Source organism: Protopterus annectens, chromosome 5.part0, assembly GCF_019279795.1.
Source record: "Protopterus annectens isolate FY-2018-M chromosome 5.part0, PAN1.0, whole genome shotgun sequence".
NCBI lineage: Eukaryota > Metazoa > Chordata > Ceratodontiformes > Protopteridae > Protopterus > Protopterus annectens.
The window spans coordinates 1897510410-1897531438 of NC_056735.1; the positions used below are offsets into that span (position 1 = coordinate 1897510410).

The window sequence follows — 21029 nt, forward strand, 5'->3', positions numbered from 1 at the left end:
GAATTTTTTTTTTTTGTATGAGGTAGAGAGAAAAAGAAATTTATACCAGTAATGGTAATATTACTACCTTACAGAGAAGGTAAAGGAAAAAGGAAAGATTTACCAGCTATGGTAATGAAGAATACCAAAGGATGGTAACGAAAGTTATAAAAGAGAATAAAATTAGCTTAGCAGTAAAGAGAGGATACTATAAAAGATAAGTAAGGAAAATTAAGTTAAATTCTAAAGTTTTTACTCACTATTCTCAAATTACAAAACGGTTGAGCTTGAGAGAATACAGTCCACACCAAATCGTTAGAGCGCGAAAGAGATTTCAGGTAATGCAGTGGTCAGGGGCATTGTGGTTAAAAGGAGGAGCTCGAGAGTCAGATCTTAGAATCTAGAGAAAAGCATCCAAGTCTGATCAGAGACCCATTCGCTGAGGAACAAATCAAAATGACAACATCAGATCAGACCGCTAAGAGGGTTAATTAATACTTCAAAGATGAAATTTGAAGAGAAAAATAGCTTCTCAGGTAAAGGACAACCACAAAGCTTTCTACAGCTATGTCCGTAACCTCAGAGGAAGTACACAACATTGCTCCAGACTTATTGTAAATGGCATCACCCACACTGAACTGGATGCCATTGACAACCTTTTGGCTGACAGTTTCAGCCCAAATTTCTCTCCCAACTCCCCCCGATAGTCCAAAGGAAATACCACACAACACAATTCCCCCAACCGTTACTAGGAAATAAGTAATCAATGCACTTCCCAAGGCCAAAAACACTGCATCGATGCCCCCAGTAACATCCTGGAATGTTTAATAAATAGCATGAAACATGACCTCTCTGTTTCACTTGAATCAGTTTTCAACTGGAGCCTTCAGTCAAGTTTTGTGTCCAAGAAATGGAAGATGGCTACAGTCATTCCCGTGCATAGAAGAGGTCCAGCCACTGATCTGAGTAACTACAGGTCCATAAGTCTTACCAGCATCATATGTAAGGCCATGGAAAGAATCAACATGGAGATATGATAAATGAGGACATGGGTAACCTGCAGATGTTGGACCCATTACAGTTCAGCTTTGTTAAAGGAAGGTCATGCATATTAAATCTGGGTAACTTTTTTGAGAGGGTCACCAAAGCATTGGATGAAGTTAAAACAGTGCACGCAGCTTAACTTGACCTGGCCAAAGTTTTTGATACAGTACACCACTCTGGCATTATAGACAATCTCACTAATTTAGGCATAAAACCCTTTATCACCCGTAGTATAGCTAACTGGCTCACCGATAGGATCCAGAGTGTCAGAATAGGTGAGGCCTGTCACTAGCAGAGTCCCAAAGGGCTCAGTACTGGGCCTATTCCGTTTTGGCATCTCTTTCTTTAAAATGGAAGCAAATGCTTAAGGATTATAGCAGACTAAGTTTGCAGATGATTGCAAGCTGGGGGTTATCATTGACTCCACTGCAACCACTAGCATTCTTTAAGAAGGTCGGTCCATCTATGATTAACAAATTGTGCCAAAGCCATAGTCTTAAATTCAATGCTAAGAAATGCATAATTTGTACCCTTTTGGAACTCCACTATCCCGGCTAATTACCATGTTGATAATACACCTGTAAGAGTCAAGCCAGTGGTCAGGGATCTAGGTACATATTTAGATAGAAGCCATACCTTTCACCATCACGTGGCCACAGTGGTGAGGAAATCCTTTTATGTTGCGCAGCTTATAGGTAAGGGCATGGCATCTAGGCCCAAAGAGGTCATTATCCCACTGTACTCTGACCTTTATCAGACCAGTCATATTGTACAGTGCTTCCTTTGGTATGTACCTGACCAGCCATATGCAGCAACTAGAGCAACCTCAGAGGTTCCTTACATAAAGAATTCAAGGCATAACAAACCTGCCTTATGCAGAACGCCTTAAAGCCTTTTCTGTCTGCTCTATCTCCTATAGATAGATCTGTGCCTAGCTTACAAGGCATCTGCAAACCCTATACTTATGACTCTCCTGTATGTTCGTAAGTCAGAGTACCAGAAAGACAAGGTCTAGGGACCTGAATTTTGTCTGTGACTTAAACAAAACATGGTGGAGAAACAGATATACAGATATGTGTTCCAGAAACTACCCCTCTTATGGAACAGGCTTCTTATCCATCTGAAGCAGAATTTGTCTGTTACCCAGTTTAAGCACAGCATAGACCAGTGGATGGGGAATAGGACATTTTCACCAGGCCTGGTACCCATGCCGTTATGGACAGAGGTAGAATATAAATTCCTAGCCCTCTGTCCTTTCTGGATACACAGCATCATTATTCTTTCTGGAAAACCTGGCTAGGCTTAGAAGGGCCCCCAGGTTATTACCATAGTAACAGTCTATGAATCCATTTTGTGCTTCACCCTGCCAAGGTTATAATAAGGTGTGTATCATTACAGTAATATCTTCGAAATAAAATTTACTGTCCTTACTAAAAGTATGGAAACTTATTTTTGAATAAGGTCTTATGACAAAAGGTGAGTGCATATAGTCAAACTGTTATATATGAGATGGAAGAGGTTAAAGTCCATATGTTTCTGTAAGTTTTGCTTTTTTTTTTCTTTTAGGATAGCCCCTGCAATGTTACGTCAGGCATCATATGGCACTATAAAGATTGGCACATATCAAAGTTTGAAGAGATTATTTGTTGAACGGCCTGAAGGTAAGTGAAAGAGCTTGTGTGCTACAGCACACTGTACTTGAAGAGGACTTGTACAGTAAGGTGTTTCTGAAGACAGTGATACAAGTAATCATTTTCAGTGTTCATTATGTTTTTGCTCTAAGATTCTCTTCAGGGACGGTCTTAGGCTTGTATAACTATCCATGCATTTGTGTCCTATAAAATGACATTCCACCCTGCTAACAGTTTCTCTGTTCTCCAGCTTCCAGCAAAAGCCTCTGCTCATTGTTAATCCAGTTACTGTATACTCTCAGGCATGCAAAAACCAGGAAAAGTGCAGGCTTAACATACAAATTACCAGATAGGATCATAATGTTGTAGTATGATCACAAGTAAAAAAGCAATTTCTTATAAAGTCATGTAAGCATTGTTGAGCATTCCTCCATACCATCAACCACTGACAGAAGATACTGGAAGCCCCGCAAGGATAAACCACACTGCAGCAAGGGGCCACTTGTTGACTGTATTGTGATGTCAGCAGCCAACAGATGTGAGGCTCCTATGTTCACAGGTAAGTACTAGGCTAGCTACCCATGCAGACCATTTTAACCCTAGATATTTTCCCTTTTTCTGCTCTAATTAGCCTTCCCATTTAGTTAGGGATTGGGCTTACCCATCCCATGGTCTACAGTTATATATTACCTCTAATGAGAATAACTGGGATCATACCATTGATAATTTGAGGGGAACCATGCATGAGATAAAGCATTTAGGAGCTTCATTTGTCCATTAGTAGTACAGGGACAATCCTGGTGTAAATTATCTGTTTCCCATTCATAGGTCCAAGTTGTGCTTGAATATGGGCAGGGATGAACTTTGCTTTATGTGGATGGGGGGGGTCTGTTCCAGAGCAGTGTATCATCTGTGACCTGTAGCTATCCTTCCAAACCATTCTGTTGATGTTGCATAAGAGGTTTAGATGCCTAGACCAAGTATTTCTGATACCATTTAACTTGCTGATGTGCAGTAGATCCATCACTACTCAGTCAGAGGATGCCATGTGTGCCAGACACACATCACCTCTTAGCAGTCTGTAGGATACGGAGTATAGTGACTGGCCATGCAGGGCATGTTGGTTAGGCCTTGTATCCTTTTAATAAGGTATCTGTGTGTGCGTTTCACTTGTTCCATGTGTATGAACAAGTACATACCAAAGGACGCACTGTATTCAATGCCTGACCTAATGAGGGCTGATTAAAGTGGGACAATGACATCCATAGATCTAAACACAATCTCTTTGTTTATAAGCTGTGCAGTATAGAAGGACTTTCTTATAGCAATGGGCATATGTTGGTCCAACAGTTAGGTCACTGTGAACACAAGTTCCCAAATCCTGAGCAGTTGGGTAAGCTGTTAAGGCTGTATTGTTAATTTTGTAGTTCCCTGGGATAAATGACTTCCCAAAAGACAGAATAATGCATTTTCTGGCACTTAGTTTCAGTCCATGATTTTGGCACCAGTTACTTATTTGGGACAAACCTTTCTGTAAGATGGCTAAATCATATGCGGATTCAATAACTGTTGCTAGCTTACAGTCATTTGCAAACTTGGTACTGGCTTTTACTTCAGAAGAGTAGATGTCAAACAGGAAAGGTCCCAACCCTGGGGGACTCAACCGGTGACTGGTGTGTTTGTGGAGATAACTTCCCCTATTTTGATTTCCTGCATTCTATGCATCCTGTGAGTTCCCAAGCCAGTATTCTACCAGATAAAGATTTGAGGATGATGGACAGACCAGGAAAGCATGTTTATGCATCTACCATTTTCCTTCCCCCATTAGGGTTATGAACTGCATAGCACACACATTATGAGGTTTCAGAGAGGCCTCACTGATAAAATGCTAGAGACCCTGAAACAGCTGTCCCTTGGAGAAACTCATAAACAGCTAGAATCCCAACTGGCAACTATGACTACAATTGCATTACTCTTCCTGTGTCTTGTTTATAATGCAGCAGATGGCAATGCCCGATCCAACTGAACAAGTTTCTCCATGAGACCTCAGGCCTGGTTATGATTAACCAGTTTTGAGGAGGACTTCAGTGGGGCCTTTGCCAGCATTCCCTTTTATGGTATCACACTGTTTGGGCAAAGAGTAAAGGAAAAGTTGCAGCAGTGTGAGCAAGAGGGCAAGATGCTCTTTGCTTACATGGTTAGGTTCTTGGCCCCTTTGAAATCATTTTAAAGAAAACAGAACCCAAAACATCTAGTATAGGAAGTGCCAATAGCCACAGCAAAAATTTGATAAGAGTTCCTGTGGTAGAGGGAATTTTATAAACAGCCACCATTCTAGAGTCAGAGATGGTCTGTAACAGGGTTCTTGTAGTCCTTTCTTAGGGAGTAGACAGTATAACCCCTGAGTGGCTGCCCAACTGTCCCACTGTAGGGGTAATTGGGGGATGACTCCTTTCATCCTCATGTCAATGGCATTGTGTGTGACAAGAAAGATCAAGAAAATAATATCCAAGAGGCTGCACTGCACCCTTTTCCAAATACTCCATACACCCGCCTTCTAATCCTCCCAACAGTTCTGTCACAGCAAAAGAAGATGGCAGAACAAGAGATAGCAAATCTTCTAATCAAGGGAGCCATCCAAGAAGTTTCACCAGATGAGAGAGTTAATATAGCAATAACCCATGCCTGGGTGTGGGTAATGCTGGATTTACCCACGGTTGGCGTGGTTTGGTCCAAACAAAGACAACCGTGGGTAAATCCAACATTACCCACACCCAGAAGTGGGTTATTGCTATTATACCATGGTGTTAGTTTGTTTTGTATTATGTTTGTATTGTTGTTATTTAGGTTTTTGTTTGCTTTTTTTTGTATTCTTCCACTTTTTGTGAGATAAAATAGTCCACACTTTCAGTTTGTGTTTATTGTTTATTTCTGTTTTAATTTAAATACATGTTATTTTTTAGTTTTTCAGGAAATGTTAGGAAAGGGCTAGGTGGTGCTTGGTATAAAATAATTTAAGCAGTGTAGAAGTTTATAACGTGTAGTTATGTTTTAGTAGTTATAGGTATGTTGAAATGTGGTGTAGTTTTAATTTGTATTAATTTTTTTAAAATATGTACTTTTACTATTTGGTCACTAGATGGTGGAGTTGTATGCGCTTTTAGAAGATGTATGCTGATGTGGACGTTAGGTATGGTGTGTGTTTTTGACTTTGCGAGGGATATGTGGTGTGTTTACTTTTAGTATGTACAATGTGATAGTATTCAATCTCGCCGTTTGTTCTTACACCTGGGTTCGGAGCCGATCCTCAGCTCCGTGTCGGCCGCTTGGCAAAGCTCTGCATCGAGAAGAAGCTCGAGACCAACCTATCTCCCACAATCCCCCTCTGCCTTTACCTCGGATCTAGTTTGCCGCTGCAACGTTCGCATCATTTTTGATGAGCTCGGACCACCTGACAGCTAAGATTACTTTTATCTAATAATTTTGGATAATATTTCTTCTATTTTTCCTTAAAGTTGTTGTGTGTGTGTGTGTGTGTGTGTATGTGTGTGTAGTGAATTGAGGGCTTTCTTCGAGTACGTATATAATTTTTATATACTTGTTTAAGTTAGTTCCCTCGGGGCCTACCCCACCCCTTAAACTTTATATCCTATAAGACTTCTGGATTTGACTAACTATCGGATTTGACTAATATTACTGGATTTGACTTATAGGCTATTACTATACAAGTTTGTACATTATTTACTGTTTGGATTTGACTTTAACTGTTACCATGTCTGAAAAAGCTAAATCAGACTTCAAACGGTGCCAATGTGGACAGAAAATGTCTGTCAGACAGTCATAGTTCCTGCGTCTACTGTCTTGGCCCTCTCCATCTGCAAGAAGACTGCTCCATCTGTCATTCTTTCAGTGGAAGGGTCATGACAGATAGGCGCAGGAAACTCATGGATAAAGGCCTTTTGAAGCCTGCATTCCAAGAGGCTCTGGATGCATCAGACCAGACATCTAAATCCTCGAAGGAATCGAAGACGTCTGAGCCCATGTCATCGGCTCCGAGCTCTTCATTTAAAGTTCGCTCACCGGTTCCACAGACCTCGGGGCCGAGTGTTGAACTTTTGTCCGTTACCGAGCCTCGATTCTTGGAACTGGTGACGGAGCTTCCACCTCCTGTGCTCTTGAGGTCGGCTCCGTCTTCGATTCCTTCGACGCGTTCTTCTAGGCCCCTCTCCGACACCGATGTAGACCGCGTGGTGCAGAAATTAATGGAGAATACGGCCTTGTCCAAACTTATCTCTGTCTCCTCCCAGTTGGTGTCGAGACTCGAAGGCCTTCCCTTATCTCCATCTGTTCCTCCTCTGAGGCCTATTCAGTCTTCGGAGCCGGGAGAGGCTGATCTGATGATTGTGGAGCCCTCGGTGCCGGAACCATCCTTCTCTCGGTCGGCACCGTTCACTTCGACTCCGACGGACCCATTACCGGAATCGCGGAACCGAAGATCCATCCTTGGTTCGGGGACCGAGAGTCGAACCGACGTTTCGGTTCCGACTCTCCCTCTCGGAGCCTCGGCTCGGATCGATTCGGCTCCGTCCTCGGGATCGATGCCTTCGGTCCCCGTCTCAGGGATTCCTCCGCTTTCTTCAGATCCGAGGGATTCCTCGACTCGGGACCCAGGGGCATTCGATCTCATGAGGAAGGTGTTGTCGACTCAGACAACCACTTCAGCAGAAACAGCTTCTCCTTCCCATAAGGGTCCGTTGTCCTCTGCACCCACGGCTACATTAAAGCGTCGAGCACCGGTGTCTCAGCTGCCCCCAGAGGGAGCCCCCTCTTCCTCGGAGGCTTCATCGGATGCCCCCCCCCCCGAGGAAGTTCCGAGGAAAAGGTTGTGTAAGAGGAGACACTTGGATTCTCCACAAGAATCCTTGACATCGGACACTGACTTAGATGAGTCAGAAGGGTCCCCGAAATCACCCTCAGAGGATGTCTCGTTTTCTGACATCCTGGAGATCCTAAAACAGAGAGGTGATTGGCAAGCCCTACCCCCTTCTGAGGATGAGTCAGTCTTGCTGAAGGCATTCGGTGCTCGCCCTTCCTCCTCCTGGGTCACTCCGCCCTTCGATGAGTTGATGGAACTGATTGCTCGAAGGGCGTGTGAGACATCTGACACAGTGGAGCCAGTCCCTAGAAAGCCTAATAAATATATTACTGCCCCTCAAGACAAGGCTTATCTGACAAAGGGAGTTCCAGTGGACGCTATGGTGGTGGCAGCGGCCACTAAAAAGGAGATGTCTGAATCTTCCTCATCTGTCCATCTGCCTAACAGAGATTCTAGGACTATGGACAGGTATGGGAAGCGCATTTTTAGTTCAGCGGCTTTTTCCATGCGATCCCTGAACTATTTGACCCATTTCACACGGTTACAGAGGGATCTAATCAAAGAGTTGGGAGATACCCTCCAGGGTACTACAGAAGCTGCTGTCTCAGAGAAATTTACAGCACAACTAAATACCCTTACATCAATTGTGAACTCGTCCATGAGGCTCATATCATATCCAGCCGAAGGATCGAGTAGGGCTGCGGCTTCAGCGATTGCTCTTCGTAGACAGTCCTGGATGCGCTTATGTTCCTTTGCGGAAGCCTTCAAGTCTTCCTTTACTAACGCCCCATTTGATGGTGCCACTCTCTTTGGCCCAAAAGTAAAGGAGACCCTTACCCGGTGTGAGCAAGAGGGAAAGACTCTGTCTGCTGTCGGAGTCCGTTTTTCCACCCCATCCAGACCGTACCCCAAAGAGCAACGTGGTGGAAAAATGTGGTTTCGAAAACCCCAAGGTTCTTTCCCAGGCACACAGGGTGATGCCCCCTCTAGAAGCAGAGGAGGGGGCAGAGGTGGAAGATGTCGCCCTGGCGGCAGAGGGGGTCCGCAAAACCAAGGTGACAGGGATACACTCCCCGGAAAACCTTTCCAGCACTCCTGAAGGGAGGCCCGACTGTCCTGCTCTGGAGGCAGTCGGGGGTCGCCTAGCTTTATACCCTCAGGCCTGGCAAAGTCTTACATCAGACAATTGGGTAAAAAGCATTGTTACCAGAGGTTACAAAATTCCTTTCCTATTGCCCCCATTTCCACAGAAAAGACTCCCAGATGTACCGCCCCATCTGCGAGACCCGGCAGCTATAGAAATTTCAAAGCTGCTAGAAAAAGTCATCCAACCAGTCCCGGCGAACCAAAGAGGATTCGGAACTTACTCAAGGTTCTTTTTAGTTCCAAAAAAGACAGGGGACTGGAGGCCAATTCTGGACCTAAGCAAACTCAATATCTTCGTCAAGAAAGAAAAGTTCCGGATGGTCACGCTTCAATCGATCCTTCCATTCTTACAGAAGGACGACTGGATGTGCTCAATAGATCTAAGGGACGCATACTACCACATCAAAATGGCCAGGGCGTCCAGGGATCACTTACGCTTCCGGCTGGGAGCCAGTCACTTTCAGTTTCGAGCCCTGCCCTTTGGTCTGACCTCAGCCCCCAGGGTTTTCACCAAATGTATGGCAGTGGTAGCGTTTCACTTAAGACGCCTAGGATTGCAGGTGTTTCTGTATCTGGACGACTGGCTCCTTTCTGCCACCACTGAGCGTCGACTGATTCAGGCCAGGGATTACACACTACAACTCTGTGTTCATCTCGGAATTTCCGTAAATTTCGAAAAATCTGTATTACAGCCATCACAGCATATCTCATTCATAGGAGCAGAATTGGATACGCGTTGCTTAATTCTAAGGCTCCCTCCAGAAAGGATAGCCTCTCTACAAAACCATATATCTCTTCTCCTGTTGTCCAAAAAATCTCCAGCAAAACTGGTTCTGAAGGTCTTGGGTCTCATGGCAGCTTCCCTCATTGCGATACCCTTGGGAAGACTGCACATGAGAGTTCTTCAATGGCTACTGTTTGCACAATGGTCGTTCCAACAGTTACCCCTGACACACGAAATTCACATCACGAACATATGCAAATCGCACCTGTCTTGGTGGCTTCAGACTTGCAATCTTTCAGGCGGCCGGCCATTTGTGCTACCCACGCCGACAGCTACGGTGACCACGGATGCTTCCCTGATAGGGTGGGGGGCATCTTTCAGGGACAGACAGTCCAAGGCGAATGGACCAAATTGGAGTACAATCTGCACATCAATGTTCTAGAGATGAGGGCAGTGTTTCTGGCGTTGCAACACTTTTCTCCCCTTCTTCCTCTAGGGACCATTGCAGTTCAGTCGGACAACATGTCCGTAGTCTGGTACATAAACAAACAAGGGGGAACCAAGTCTTATCAACTATGCAGAGAGGCCATGAGAAATTGGCAATGGGCAGAGTCCACAGGTCGCTTTCTGATAGCAACGCATATCCCGGGGTTATCCAACGTCATAGCGGACAGGTTGAGCAGAGCCATCCTGTTACCTCACGAGTGGTCCCTCAAACGAACAATTACGGAGAGAATTTTTCGCAAGTGGGGCCAGCCTTGCTGCGATCTGTTTGCGTCTCCAATGAACGCCAAATGCAGAAGCTATTTTGCCCTATTACCCCCTCCAGGGACGCTCTAGTTCACGATTGGCCCCCTGGTCTCCTGTACGCCTTTCCTCCTATCCCTCTGATTGCAAAATTTCTACAGAAAGCCAACAGCCTGGAGAGGACAATAATCCTCATTGCCCCATTCTGGCCTCGTCAAATTTGGTTTCCCTTTCTTCAAGCACACCAAATTCGGGAACCCTGGATCCTGGACCCGGATCTACTGACCCACTCGTCAGGGGCTCCCCACCCGTCGCTTCTCTCCCTCAGACTAGCAGCTTGGATGCTCCTCTTCCCTTCTTAGCCAGGTCTGATCTTCTTTCCCCTGCAGTTCAAAATATTCTAGTGGCTTCTCATAAGGCTTCCACTACAAAGATTTACACTAGTAAGTGGAAGCGTTTTGTACACTGGGCAACTACACAACATTTGGATCCCGTAATAGCCCCACTAAACAGAGTCTTGGAGTTCCTATCCGTTCTATTCCATCAAGGAGCTTCTCCTGCCACTTTGAGAGTTCAATTAGCTGCCATCTCAAACTTTCATGTGGGAGAAAATGGGGCACCTATTATGGCTCATAGACTTTGTAAGGCCTTTCTAAAAGGGTCTTTCCATATCAGGCCACCAGTTAGGATTCCTACATCACCTTGGAATTTAAACCTTCTATTATCACAGCTAATGCTACCACCCTTTGAACCAGCCTCTTCCTGTTCTTTGAAGTTTTTGTCATGGAAAACCCTTTTTCTGATAGCTATCACATCAGCTAGACGGGTATCGGAACTTCAAGCTCTTTCCGTTAAACACCCATATTTGATCTTTCACCCTGATAGAGTATCCCTTCGCACTAATCCATCCTTTCTCCCCAAAGTTTGCTCCGTTAATAACATTAATCAGTCCATTGAGCTCCCAACATTTTTCAAGAACCATTCCAATAAGTTGGAATATATGTTACACAAGTTGGATGTTCATAGACAACTCAGGTTTTACTTGGATAGAACAAAGGATCACAGAAAAACAGATCAGCTCTTTATAGCCTTTGCAGACAGCAGAAAGGGCTTGGCAGTTACGAAACGAACCCTTTCCAAATGGCTTTCCGATTGTATTGTTTTTGTTTATACTGCTTCTGAGCAGAGCTTACCGGTCAAGCCCAAAGGACATTCTACAAGATCAATATCTACATCCCCTGGCTCATGCGGCCCGCCTACCATTGGACACTATTTGTGCGACTGCCACTTGGTCTAAACCACATACATTCATTACTCATTACAAAGTAGATAGGGTTTCCAGGGACAGGCAACCTTTGGTTCCACTGTGCTCAGGAACGTTCTTCCGTGAGTTCCTCAGGAACACGGAGCTAGGGACGCTACCCAGGTGTAAGAACAAACGGCGAGATTGAACACTATCACATATAGAAGTTATGTCCTTACCATAACGTTCCATGTGGAGTGTTCATCTCGCCTTTGTTCTTACATTCCCACCCTCCCACCCTCAGGAAGAACGTCCAGTTTAGGTGTCTGGTTTGGTTCTCCCGCTTCTGCTTTTTTTTCAGTTGTTACGGCTGTGTACCAGCTATGCTTTAGCATGTGTGTGTTATGTTCACTTCCGTTGGGTTCTGGTTTGTTTGCAAACTAGATCTGAGGTAAAGGCAGAGGGGGATTGTGGGAGATAGGTTGGTCTCGAGCTTCTTCTCGATGCAGAGCTTTGCCAAGCGGCCGACACGGAGCCGAGGATCGGCTCCGAACCCAGGTGTAAGAACAAAGGCGAGATGAACACTCCACATGGAATGTTATGGTAAGGACATAACTTCTATTTTTTGGAGTTGTCTGTGTATAGGTATTGTAGGGAATATAGCTGAGTGAATGGTTTTATGAGAATGCTTGGTTTTATTGTATTATAAGTGGTGGTTATGTAGTGTGTGTGTGTGTGGTGTATTTGCGACTGCATGACATTTTATTTTATTAGTGTTCGAGGTGAGGGACTGAGGAGTGTAATAAGGGAATTGGTTAGTTTTGTGTGATTACGTTTAATTGTTATGTGTTTTTGGTGTTACATTTGTCTTGTAAATAAGCCTTTTTACTGTCTTGTAAATAAAAGTACAATTCAGTCTCCGACTGGTTTCCGTGATGGTGTATTATTGAAATTGTTAAAACTGCTAAGAGGTGTTTGGTGAAGTGAAGACTGCCTTAGTTTGCTTATTCAAAGTGGGTTTGATACACCCACTTTAATTTAGCGAGAAGTGAATACTGAAGTGATTACTGTTCTGAGACGCTTAGTGAAGCGAAGACTGTCCTGGTTGTTTGATGTACTTTCCTGGCTTCATGTAAGTACAAATGCCTATTACTACCTGAGACCACCCAGTGTTTGTTTCAATTGTTGAAAAAACTTAATAGCTAAACTGAACGCACTGCTGTTTTGTATTTATTGAGAAGTTGATCTTACTCCGAGAATCTTTGTGAAGTGAACCTTGCTTTGACATTGGCATTATAATGCTTTATTTTGCCTTGGTGTAAGTAACATCTGCCTGTTACTATCAGAGACTTTTAAGTGCTTGTTCAAATTGTTTAAAATACTCAATAGCTGAGCTGAGCGTATCCTCGTCTACGCTCTGAATTTTTAAATACATTTGAATTTGGCGCTATATTAGCGTTGTTCTGCCATATTGCTTCCTTAACACGCTTATTAATTTACATTTGGTTATGTTTCTTTGCTGTCGCCGCAGCATGATATTTTAGCGATCGGACTTCTTCCGTTGTTTGTTGTTGGATTTACTATGTGCACGCTGGTTGGATTAGCCAATCAGCATGCATGTTTGTCGGGTTTTGCGATGATCGCATGGTATAATATTCCTCTCTGGATTCTTCTTGCTGCTCCAAAAATATCGGTACCTCATACCAATTTTAGATCTCTGATCTCTTTGTCTTATGTCAAGAAAGAAACTTTCCAAATGGTCACAGTACAGTCCATCTCTCCCTGCTTGCTAAAAGAAGATTGGAGTATTCTTTAGATCATCAGAATGCTCATTTCCACATCATAATTGCCAAATTGTCGAAGATTCCTATGCTTTCAAGTGGTATCAGCCATTATCAGTTTAGAGCAGTGCCCTTCGGTCTTACCACAGTGCTCTGCATCATGGGTGCTCTTCAGGTGTATGGTGCGAGTAGCTGCACATATGGGGTTACTAGAAATCAGAATTTTTTCTTACCTAGATGACTGGTTCATTGTAGCCACCACAAAAGAGCAATTAATATAAGCAACAGAGTATGCTCCAGTTGTGCCTATCCTTTGGGATCACCATCACCATCAATATTTAAAGTCTTAGATGGAACCCTCACAGAAACTGTTATTTATTGGTTGCCTTCTTGATACAAATCAAGCATGGCCATACTACCATCAGACAGAGTGTGCATCCTGTAATACAAGGGGTACAGAATTTGTGCAAGAACCACAGCCCAACTGTAGTTATGATTCTTGGAATACTAGGGTTGATGGCAGCCACAATTCAGATAATTCATAATGCAAGATTCCACATGAGAGTTTTACAGTGAACACTGAAGGTTTAGTGATATAAATTGACATCTCCAGTGACAAAAGAAAATTAGACTGTCAATAACTTGTTTAAAACACTTGTGGTAGACACGACCAGATAATTTCTTAACAGGCCGTTCTTTTTTACTACCCTTCCCAGCAGTCAAGCTGACCATGGTTATGTCTGCACTGGGATGGAGGGCACTGTTTAGACAAGACTTCCCAAGGTACATGGACTACATCAGGGCTTGTCTGTAAATAGATACTTTGGAAATGAGGGTGGTCTACTTAACATTGTGGGCATTGCAAGACCTCCTTCTCCAAGGTGCAGTATATGTCCTCTCCAGCAACATGGAAGTGGTATGGTACATCAATAAAGCGGGCAGAACTAGATCATATCTACTCTGCCAAGAAGCAAATAAGGATTGGGAGGGGCTCATACATTCTCATCGGTATCTAACAATTTACATCCCAGGGAAGGCCACTCACGTTGAGAACAGGTTGTGCAGACACTTCTTACTACTGTATGAATGGCCTGTAAACATGTCTGTAGCATGAAATATTTTCCATCGCGGGAGAAACCTTGCTGCAGTCTCTTTACATCACCTTTCAACACCAAATGCAGCAATTTATTTTCCCTTGTTCTTTATCAGGGACAACACACCAAGAGATTTTCTGATCCACACTTGGCCCCCTGTACTGCTGAATGCCTTCCTTATTGTACCTTCGTACTCTAGTTCATACATAAAGCCAAGATGAATGGAGCAAAGGTTATTCTCGTAATCCCATTCTGACCACTCTAGATATGGTCATGGTTTCCTTGCTTTGTCCTCATCTTGTAAGGAAATGTATCCTTCTACCTCGGCACTGCCAGTTTGTGACTTTACCTGTTTGACCAGTCTCATTTGGACATACACGTCTTACAGTTAACCAGATAATTTTTGCTCTTTGAATTATGGCCAGGATAACCTTCTTTCTCTCCTATAGTGGTACATCTCATTACAGCATCTGAAAAATCTACTACCAGTAAGATTTATAAAATAAAGTGTTATAAATTTTCCATATGGACAACTACACACTGTTTAGATCCTTTCACAGCTCTTGTATCTTCTATCCTGTCTGACAAAGATCTTTGACTCTGGATGTAGTTTTTCAACAATCAAGATACATTTTGGCTGGCATCTACTTCTTTCATTAGGTCTTTTCATCCTTTTGTTTGGTCTCTCACAGGTTATGAAAAGCCTCTTTAAAAGGAGTTTTTCAGTTTAAGCCTGTCTTCATTGCCCACACCACATGAGACTTAATTTCATCTTAGAAAGACTCATATTACTGCCATTTGAGCCAGCTCAAACAAGGAATCTAAACTGTTTTTCTTGAAAGACTTTATTCTTGGTTACCATTAATTGAGCAAAAAAGAATATCAGAGTTTCATGTACTATCCTCAAAGCTTCCATACATTGTTTCCTACAAGGATCATGTTCTCTTAATAACTAATTAATTCTTCATGAAAAAAATTGCTTCTCAGTCCAGCCTGAGCTAGTCTGTTAACCATTTTCCCCCAGTACTCCAACAAAGGAGAATTATAACCTCCACTGTCTAGATATTCATAAACAACTCAGATTTTACTTGGAACGAACCACAGGTATTAAGAAAGATGACCAACTATTTGTATCCTTTTTGCACTCTAATAAGTGACAAAAGGTAATTAAATGATACCTGTCTAGCTGGCTTTCAGATTTCATTCTTTTTCTATACGCCCATTCAAAAGTGGTCACCATGCAAACCCAGGGCACATTCTTTCAGAGCTCAAACAACATTCGCAGCATTCCTCAAAAATCTGCTACTGAATGATATATGTGCTGCTTGCCATGTTGTCTTCCTTGCATAACTGCCATTGTAGTCTGGACATGGTCTCAAGATCTGGAACTCCCTTTGAGGCTAAAGTTTTAAAAGGAATCTTATCTGAGTTCCATCCGCTATCTACTGGGGACTCAGTCCAACACTTACACTGGACAAGATCATCATAAATACAAAAGGTTATGTATTTGTCATAACGATAAATTTAATTGGATTCTACCAGTACACTGTCACTAACCCATCCACCAGTCCCCACCAAGTTATCATTGTCTGCAGAGACCTGAAAGAGCACCAGAGGCCTTGGAATTGACTATTAGGTGCAATTTCCCTTTTATGCTGCGTGTTTTTGAGCAGAAGCAGAAATTGGTAAAATTTGCATTGCATCTAGTGGCTACATTTGATCTGGAATAGCTTGACAAATACATAGGCAAGGGGAGGAGCTTGAACAAGTGAGATTCTTTGCTGAAAAAAGGCATGCTGTCACGACCAGCCCAGCGGTTACAGTGTAAAATACAGAGACCTGCTAAATCCAACATTATGGTAAGTACATAACTTTTGTTTAATTGTATTTATAACACTGAAGAAGGCCAGGTAATTCCAGGCTGAAACTGGTCTGTTTAATGAAGTCTTGTTATTCAAATTTAATAATTCTCACAGTTCACCTTTTGCTGGCTTTTTTTGTTTTTTGTTTTTGAAAGGAGGAGTTGAGCCAATTCTTCAGATCGGAAAAGGTTTTTGATCTCAGGTTCTTGGTTTTAAGGAAACACTTATAGGACACATGTATGGTGCTTGACGAAGTCTATTGCCTCCTCAGAACACTTTGTTTACTTAAAAGGTAAAACCACTAAACAGTAAGATGAAATACTGAGGTGTGAAGATGTTTATCAATTGATGATAGAAGAATTGGTGTGCCTGGTAGAAATTAAATGTTTTGATGGAGAAGTTAGTTGGGAGCCAAAATGGGGTAGCAGATAGAAAACCTAAAAAAGTTTTGACATAAGGCCAGCTCCGTTGACATAGAGGGATAAAGATCAAACTGTCACCTGGATGACCTGAGGTTGACTGACATGTCAGGCACTTGATGAGTGATTGCCTGCTTGCCTTTTCCAGTGGGGAAGGGGGTGGGGACACGATGGGGGCAAGGCTGTTCCTGAACCGTAGTGGTGATATTGGAGCTCATAGGTTCATAGGTTGGTACTAGGCTATCAGCCCTAGGGTCTATACAAGCTTAGCCATAACAATTCCCTGGCTATTTCTTCCCACATTGTTTACTTTCCTGGACCCCTGTCTAGCAGGGCGACTGACGTGATCCCTGGGGTGAATTTCCTTTCTCCCATCCAATCGTCAAGGTTCCTCTTGAAGAGGTCCAAAGAGGCACTCTGCTTGACATGTATGGGCAATCTATTCCAGAGTCTGGGGAGTCTCTGGGTCAGGAACCTATCCCGCCAGCATGTTTTGTTTATTGTGATGACAAGGTTTAGATCCCTGGAGCGTGTAGCTCTGAGGGATTGGGATTTCTTTAAGTGTAGCATGTCCTACAGCTCTGGGTTTGACATGGCCTTGTATGTTAAGCAGAGATTGCCTCTGAGTAGACGATATGCGACAGAGTATAGCTGGAGTTTTTCAAGGCGGTCAGCGTAGGGCATCTGCTTTATTCCTGTGATTCTTTTAGTGAGGTATTTCTGAGGCCTTTCCAGTTGTTGCAGATGTCTTGAGAGGTACATACCAAATGGGGCGTTGTATTCTATAATGGGTCTAATGAGGGATGAGTACAGTGGGACAATGACCTCCTTTTTTCTGGATGAAAAGCCCTTCGTGATGAGGTGTGCCACATAGAAGGATTTCCTGACTGTTGTGGCGATGTGGTTATCTAAGGTGAGACCACTGTCCACCTGTGTCCCTAAGTCTCTTATCACACTTTCTGTGTTTAGTGTACTGCCACCTATATGGTAATTCATGGATACATGTTTTTTCCCAAAGGGGATAACAATACATTTCTTGGCATTGAGCTTGAGCCCATGGCTCTGGCACCAAGCATCTGTTTCTGTAAGGCCCTTTTGTAGAGTATCCACATCATTTGGGGATTCAATAATGGCTCCCAGTTTGCAGTCATCTGCAAACTTTGTTAGCCAGAGTCCCTTAGTGTTGATCTGTACTTCAGAGAAGAACGAGGGGGTGACCATAGGTATGGAGCATTGATTTCCCATGTTGGTAATGACCAGACAAGAGCGGCCCCAGGACTGAACCCTGAGGTACTCCACTTGTCACTTGTCTGGAGCTGGATTTGGAGTCGGCTACTTTTACAGTGTGGGTTCTATCAGTAAGCCATTTAGCAACCCATTGGGTGACATAGGGATTAATGCCCAACTTAGTAAGTTTATCTATGATTCCAGAGTGGGGGATGGTGTCAAAGGCCTTGGGCAAGGTCTAGATAGGCTGTGTGGACCACCTTACCCTTGTCCATGGCTCTGGAGACTGATTCAAAGAAGTCAATTAGGTTCAGGAGACAAGATCGGCCCTTCACAAACCCAAACTGGGTGGGGTCCAGTGTTTGAAGGTTGCCAACGTCTTTGTTTATAAGTTCCATGGTAATACTCTCCATGGCCTTGCAGATGAGGCTTGTCAGACTGATGGGACGGTAGTTTCCGGGATCCAAGGTGGATCCCCCCTTGTGGATTGGGATAACTGTAGCTCTGCGCCACTCAGTGGGCACGAAACCTGAGGTGAGGCTATGATTAAACATGACACTTAGGTGAGGTGCCAGTTCATGTTGTAGTTCATGTAGTACACAGCCCGGGATGTCATCTGGTCCCATGGATGCTGTATTCTTGGCTTTAGAGAGTGCGTTTTGTACCTGTGTGGCCGTTATTACTGGAATTTGGCAATCTTCCGGTATTGAGATGGGCCATTTAGGGGGTGAGAGGGGGTGAAGTTGGCACTGAATCGATCTGCCAGGATATTGGCAATATCCTTCGATCAGTATATTTAATGCCATTCTGTTTTAGCTCAGAGCAGATCTGAGCATTGCCATTTAGATTCTTGACATAGTTATAGAATGCTTTGTGGTTGTCTTTGGAATCTTTGGCAATTTTATTTTTGTAACTAGCTTTGGAGGATTTTATGAGGCATCTCAGTTTCTTACTGAGGCTAGTAAGGGAGTTTTTTGAATCCTGGGATTTTCCTCTTTTCTGCAAAAGTTTCTTCCTTTTGTTGTAAAGTTTGTTTATGGCAGGGGACCGCCAGATTGGCTTCCTTTTTTTTTGGATGAGAGCATTTTGGTTCTATTTGGGATGGCACAATTCATGCATGAGTGGATGTGCTCATACAGTGCCTTAGTGTAGGATTCAGCAGTTGAACTTTCAGTTCCCGTCTGCATGGATGTCATGAAGTTTGTCACTTCTGAGTTGAGTAGCATGAAGTTGGCTTTGGAGAAGTTTTTTATGGTGGTTTCTTTACTGGGGGGTGGGGGTGGGATGTGGATGTTAAGGGTGATTAGCTTATGGTCAGACCTGACTAACGAGAGGGTGACCATAGGTATGGAGCATTGATGTCCCATGTTGGTAATGACCAGGTCTAGGATATTGGAGCCCCTGGTGGGGACTATGGATTAGTTGATCCAGGACGTTGGAATTTATGAATTCCAAGAACCGTTGCGCAAAGTTGTTGGGACATGAGTAGTTTTCCCAGTTAATGGCAGGGTAGTTAAAATCACCCAGTATTAGGGTGTTTGGTTCTATCTTAATATTTTCCAGTATGTTTAGAAAGGTGTAGTGAGAATCTTGGGGTATGGTGGGGGATCTGTAGCAAGCTACAATTTGGATTGCAGTCTTACCTAGTGTTAGTTGCACTTGGAGAATTTCAGACACATTGTGTTGGCCAACTAGCCTGGTGGTGTGAATATCCTTGGTGAATATTGACACTCCTCCACCTTTAGTGTTTCGGTCCTGGTTTGGTGGCCGCAAAGTGTTGTAAGAGTTGTAGCCTGGTATTGCAGGGGTGCTCTCTGGAGCCTTGAACCAGGTCTCAGTTACTGCACAGATATCGATGTTCTCCATTTTTAGGAGTGCCTCGAGAGAGTGCATTTTGAGGTTTAGACTTCTAGCATTGAGTAGCATTACCTTCAGATTTTGCATGCTTGTACCTGTTACGGTGGTGGTTTTGTCCTTTGAAGTTTGCCTAAAAAAGGCACTATAGGGGTGGCAAGAGCCTTGGCCAGTAACCTGAATCCTAGGGGCGACAGGTGCAGACTATCTCTGGCAAAGCATCGTGGTCTGTCAATCATGTCATCCCAGGCAGACAGATACTGGATCCCCTTTGAATGACACCATAAGCTTAGCCAATTGTTGAAGTCAATCATTTTATCCTTATATTGTGGTATCATTCTGGGCGAAGGCAGGATACTACTCAGGGCTAGGGTCATACCTGCCTGGACCACATGATCCGAGAGCTCTTCCATGTCTCTTTTCATGTAGTCCAGGGAGATACGTCTCAAGTCATTCACTCCAACATGGACAGTGATAGAGTCATATTTGTACTAGTTGTGGAGTGACTTGAGTGCATGCGTTATGTGGCGGATCCTGGTACCCGACAGGCAGCTGACTGTAATTTTCTCCTTATTCAACCTGGTGAGAGGGACATCAGTGTGCCGGACTAGAGAGTCACCTATGACTAAAGTGTTAGGTACATTGTCTTGCCTTAGGGGCTGTTGCTGGGTGGCACACTGGTGTGAACTATGTGACACATTGGTTGTGATTGGTGTTTGTTTGCGTTTCAGCTTCAGAGGTCGTTGTTGCTTAGGCAGGTTACAGTTAAGGGCCTCTGCATATGTGGATTTAGTGTTGCTATATGTGGATGTTGGTGGTGCGGGTTTAGAAGGGCTATGTGTTGCTTGAGGTGTAGTGTGGGTGTTAACCTTCTCCTCTTGACTGTTTAGCACAATCTTGGGTGGAGAGAGCTTTGCTTCCATTTTGGCTATGTAAGTGCATCTCTCACAGGTTGTAGTGTTGGGTGGTAGGAGGAGAGGGTTGTCTGTGTACATGAGGCAATTACTGCATTGCCCCAGTATGCCCAGATTCACCAGGTGGACAGGAGAAATCACGGAAGCTGACCCTTGGACATGCCTGGTTTGGGGCTTTTTTTTTTTTTCTTTGTAAAGTATAGGAGCTGTTTCCTTAGCAAGGTACTTTGCAATTATAGGCTGTTTAGTGCCTACTATTAATTTATCCTTGTTAACAAGGAGAGTTCAGTGTTTGTATGAGTTTAAGGCTTCCTAGTGCTTTCCAGCAGGTATTAGAGAAAGTGCTAGTCACAGGGATGCTTAAAGGTAAGATTGAAAAGAATGCAGTCTGCAGTGTGCACTAGAGAAGTTAGATGTGAAAGTAGGTAACTTGAGATGTAATGGGATCCTATCTCGCCTACATTCATAACTGATGGGTTCGGAGCCGA

General features: G+C 43.6%; 1 protein-coding gene across 1 annotated transcript in view; it reads left to right on the forward strand.

Moving 5' to 3' along the window:
- The window catches only part of SLC25A30 (solute carrier family 25 member 30), a 685956-nt gene that overhangs the window by 295634 nt on the left and 369293 nt on the right, over positions 1-21029 (forward strand). Inside the window, exon 4 of the mRNA XM_044071715.1 lies at positions 2590-2684. Coding sequence (XP_043927650.1) covers positions 2590-2684 — 95 coding nt within the window. The remainder of the gene's footprint in view (positions 1-2589; positions 2685-21029) is intronic.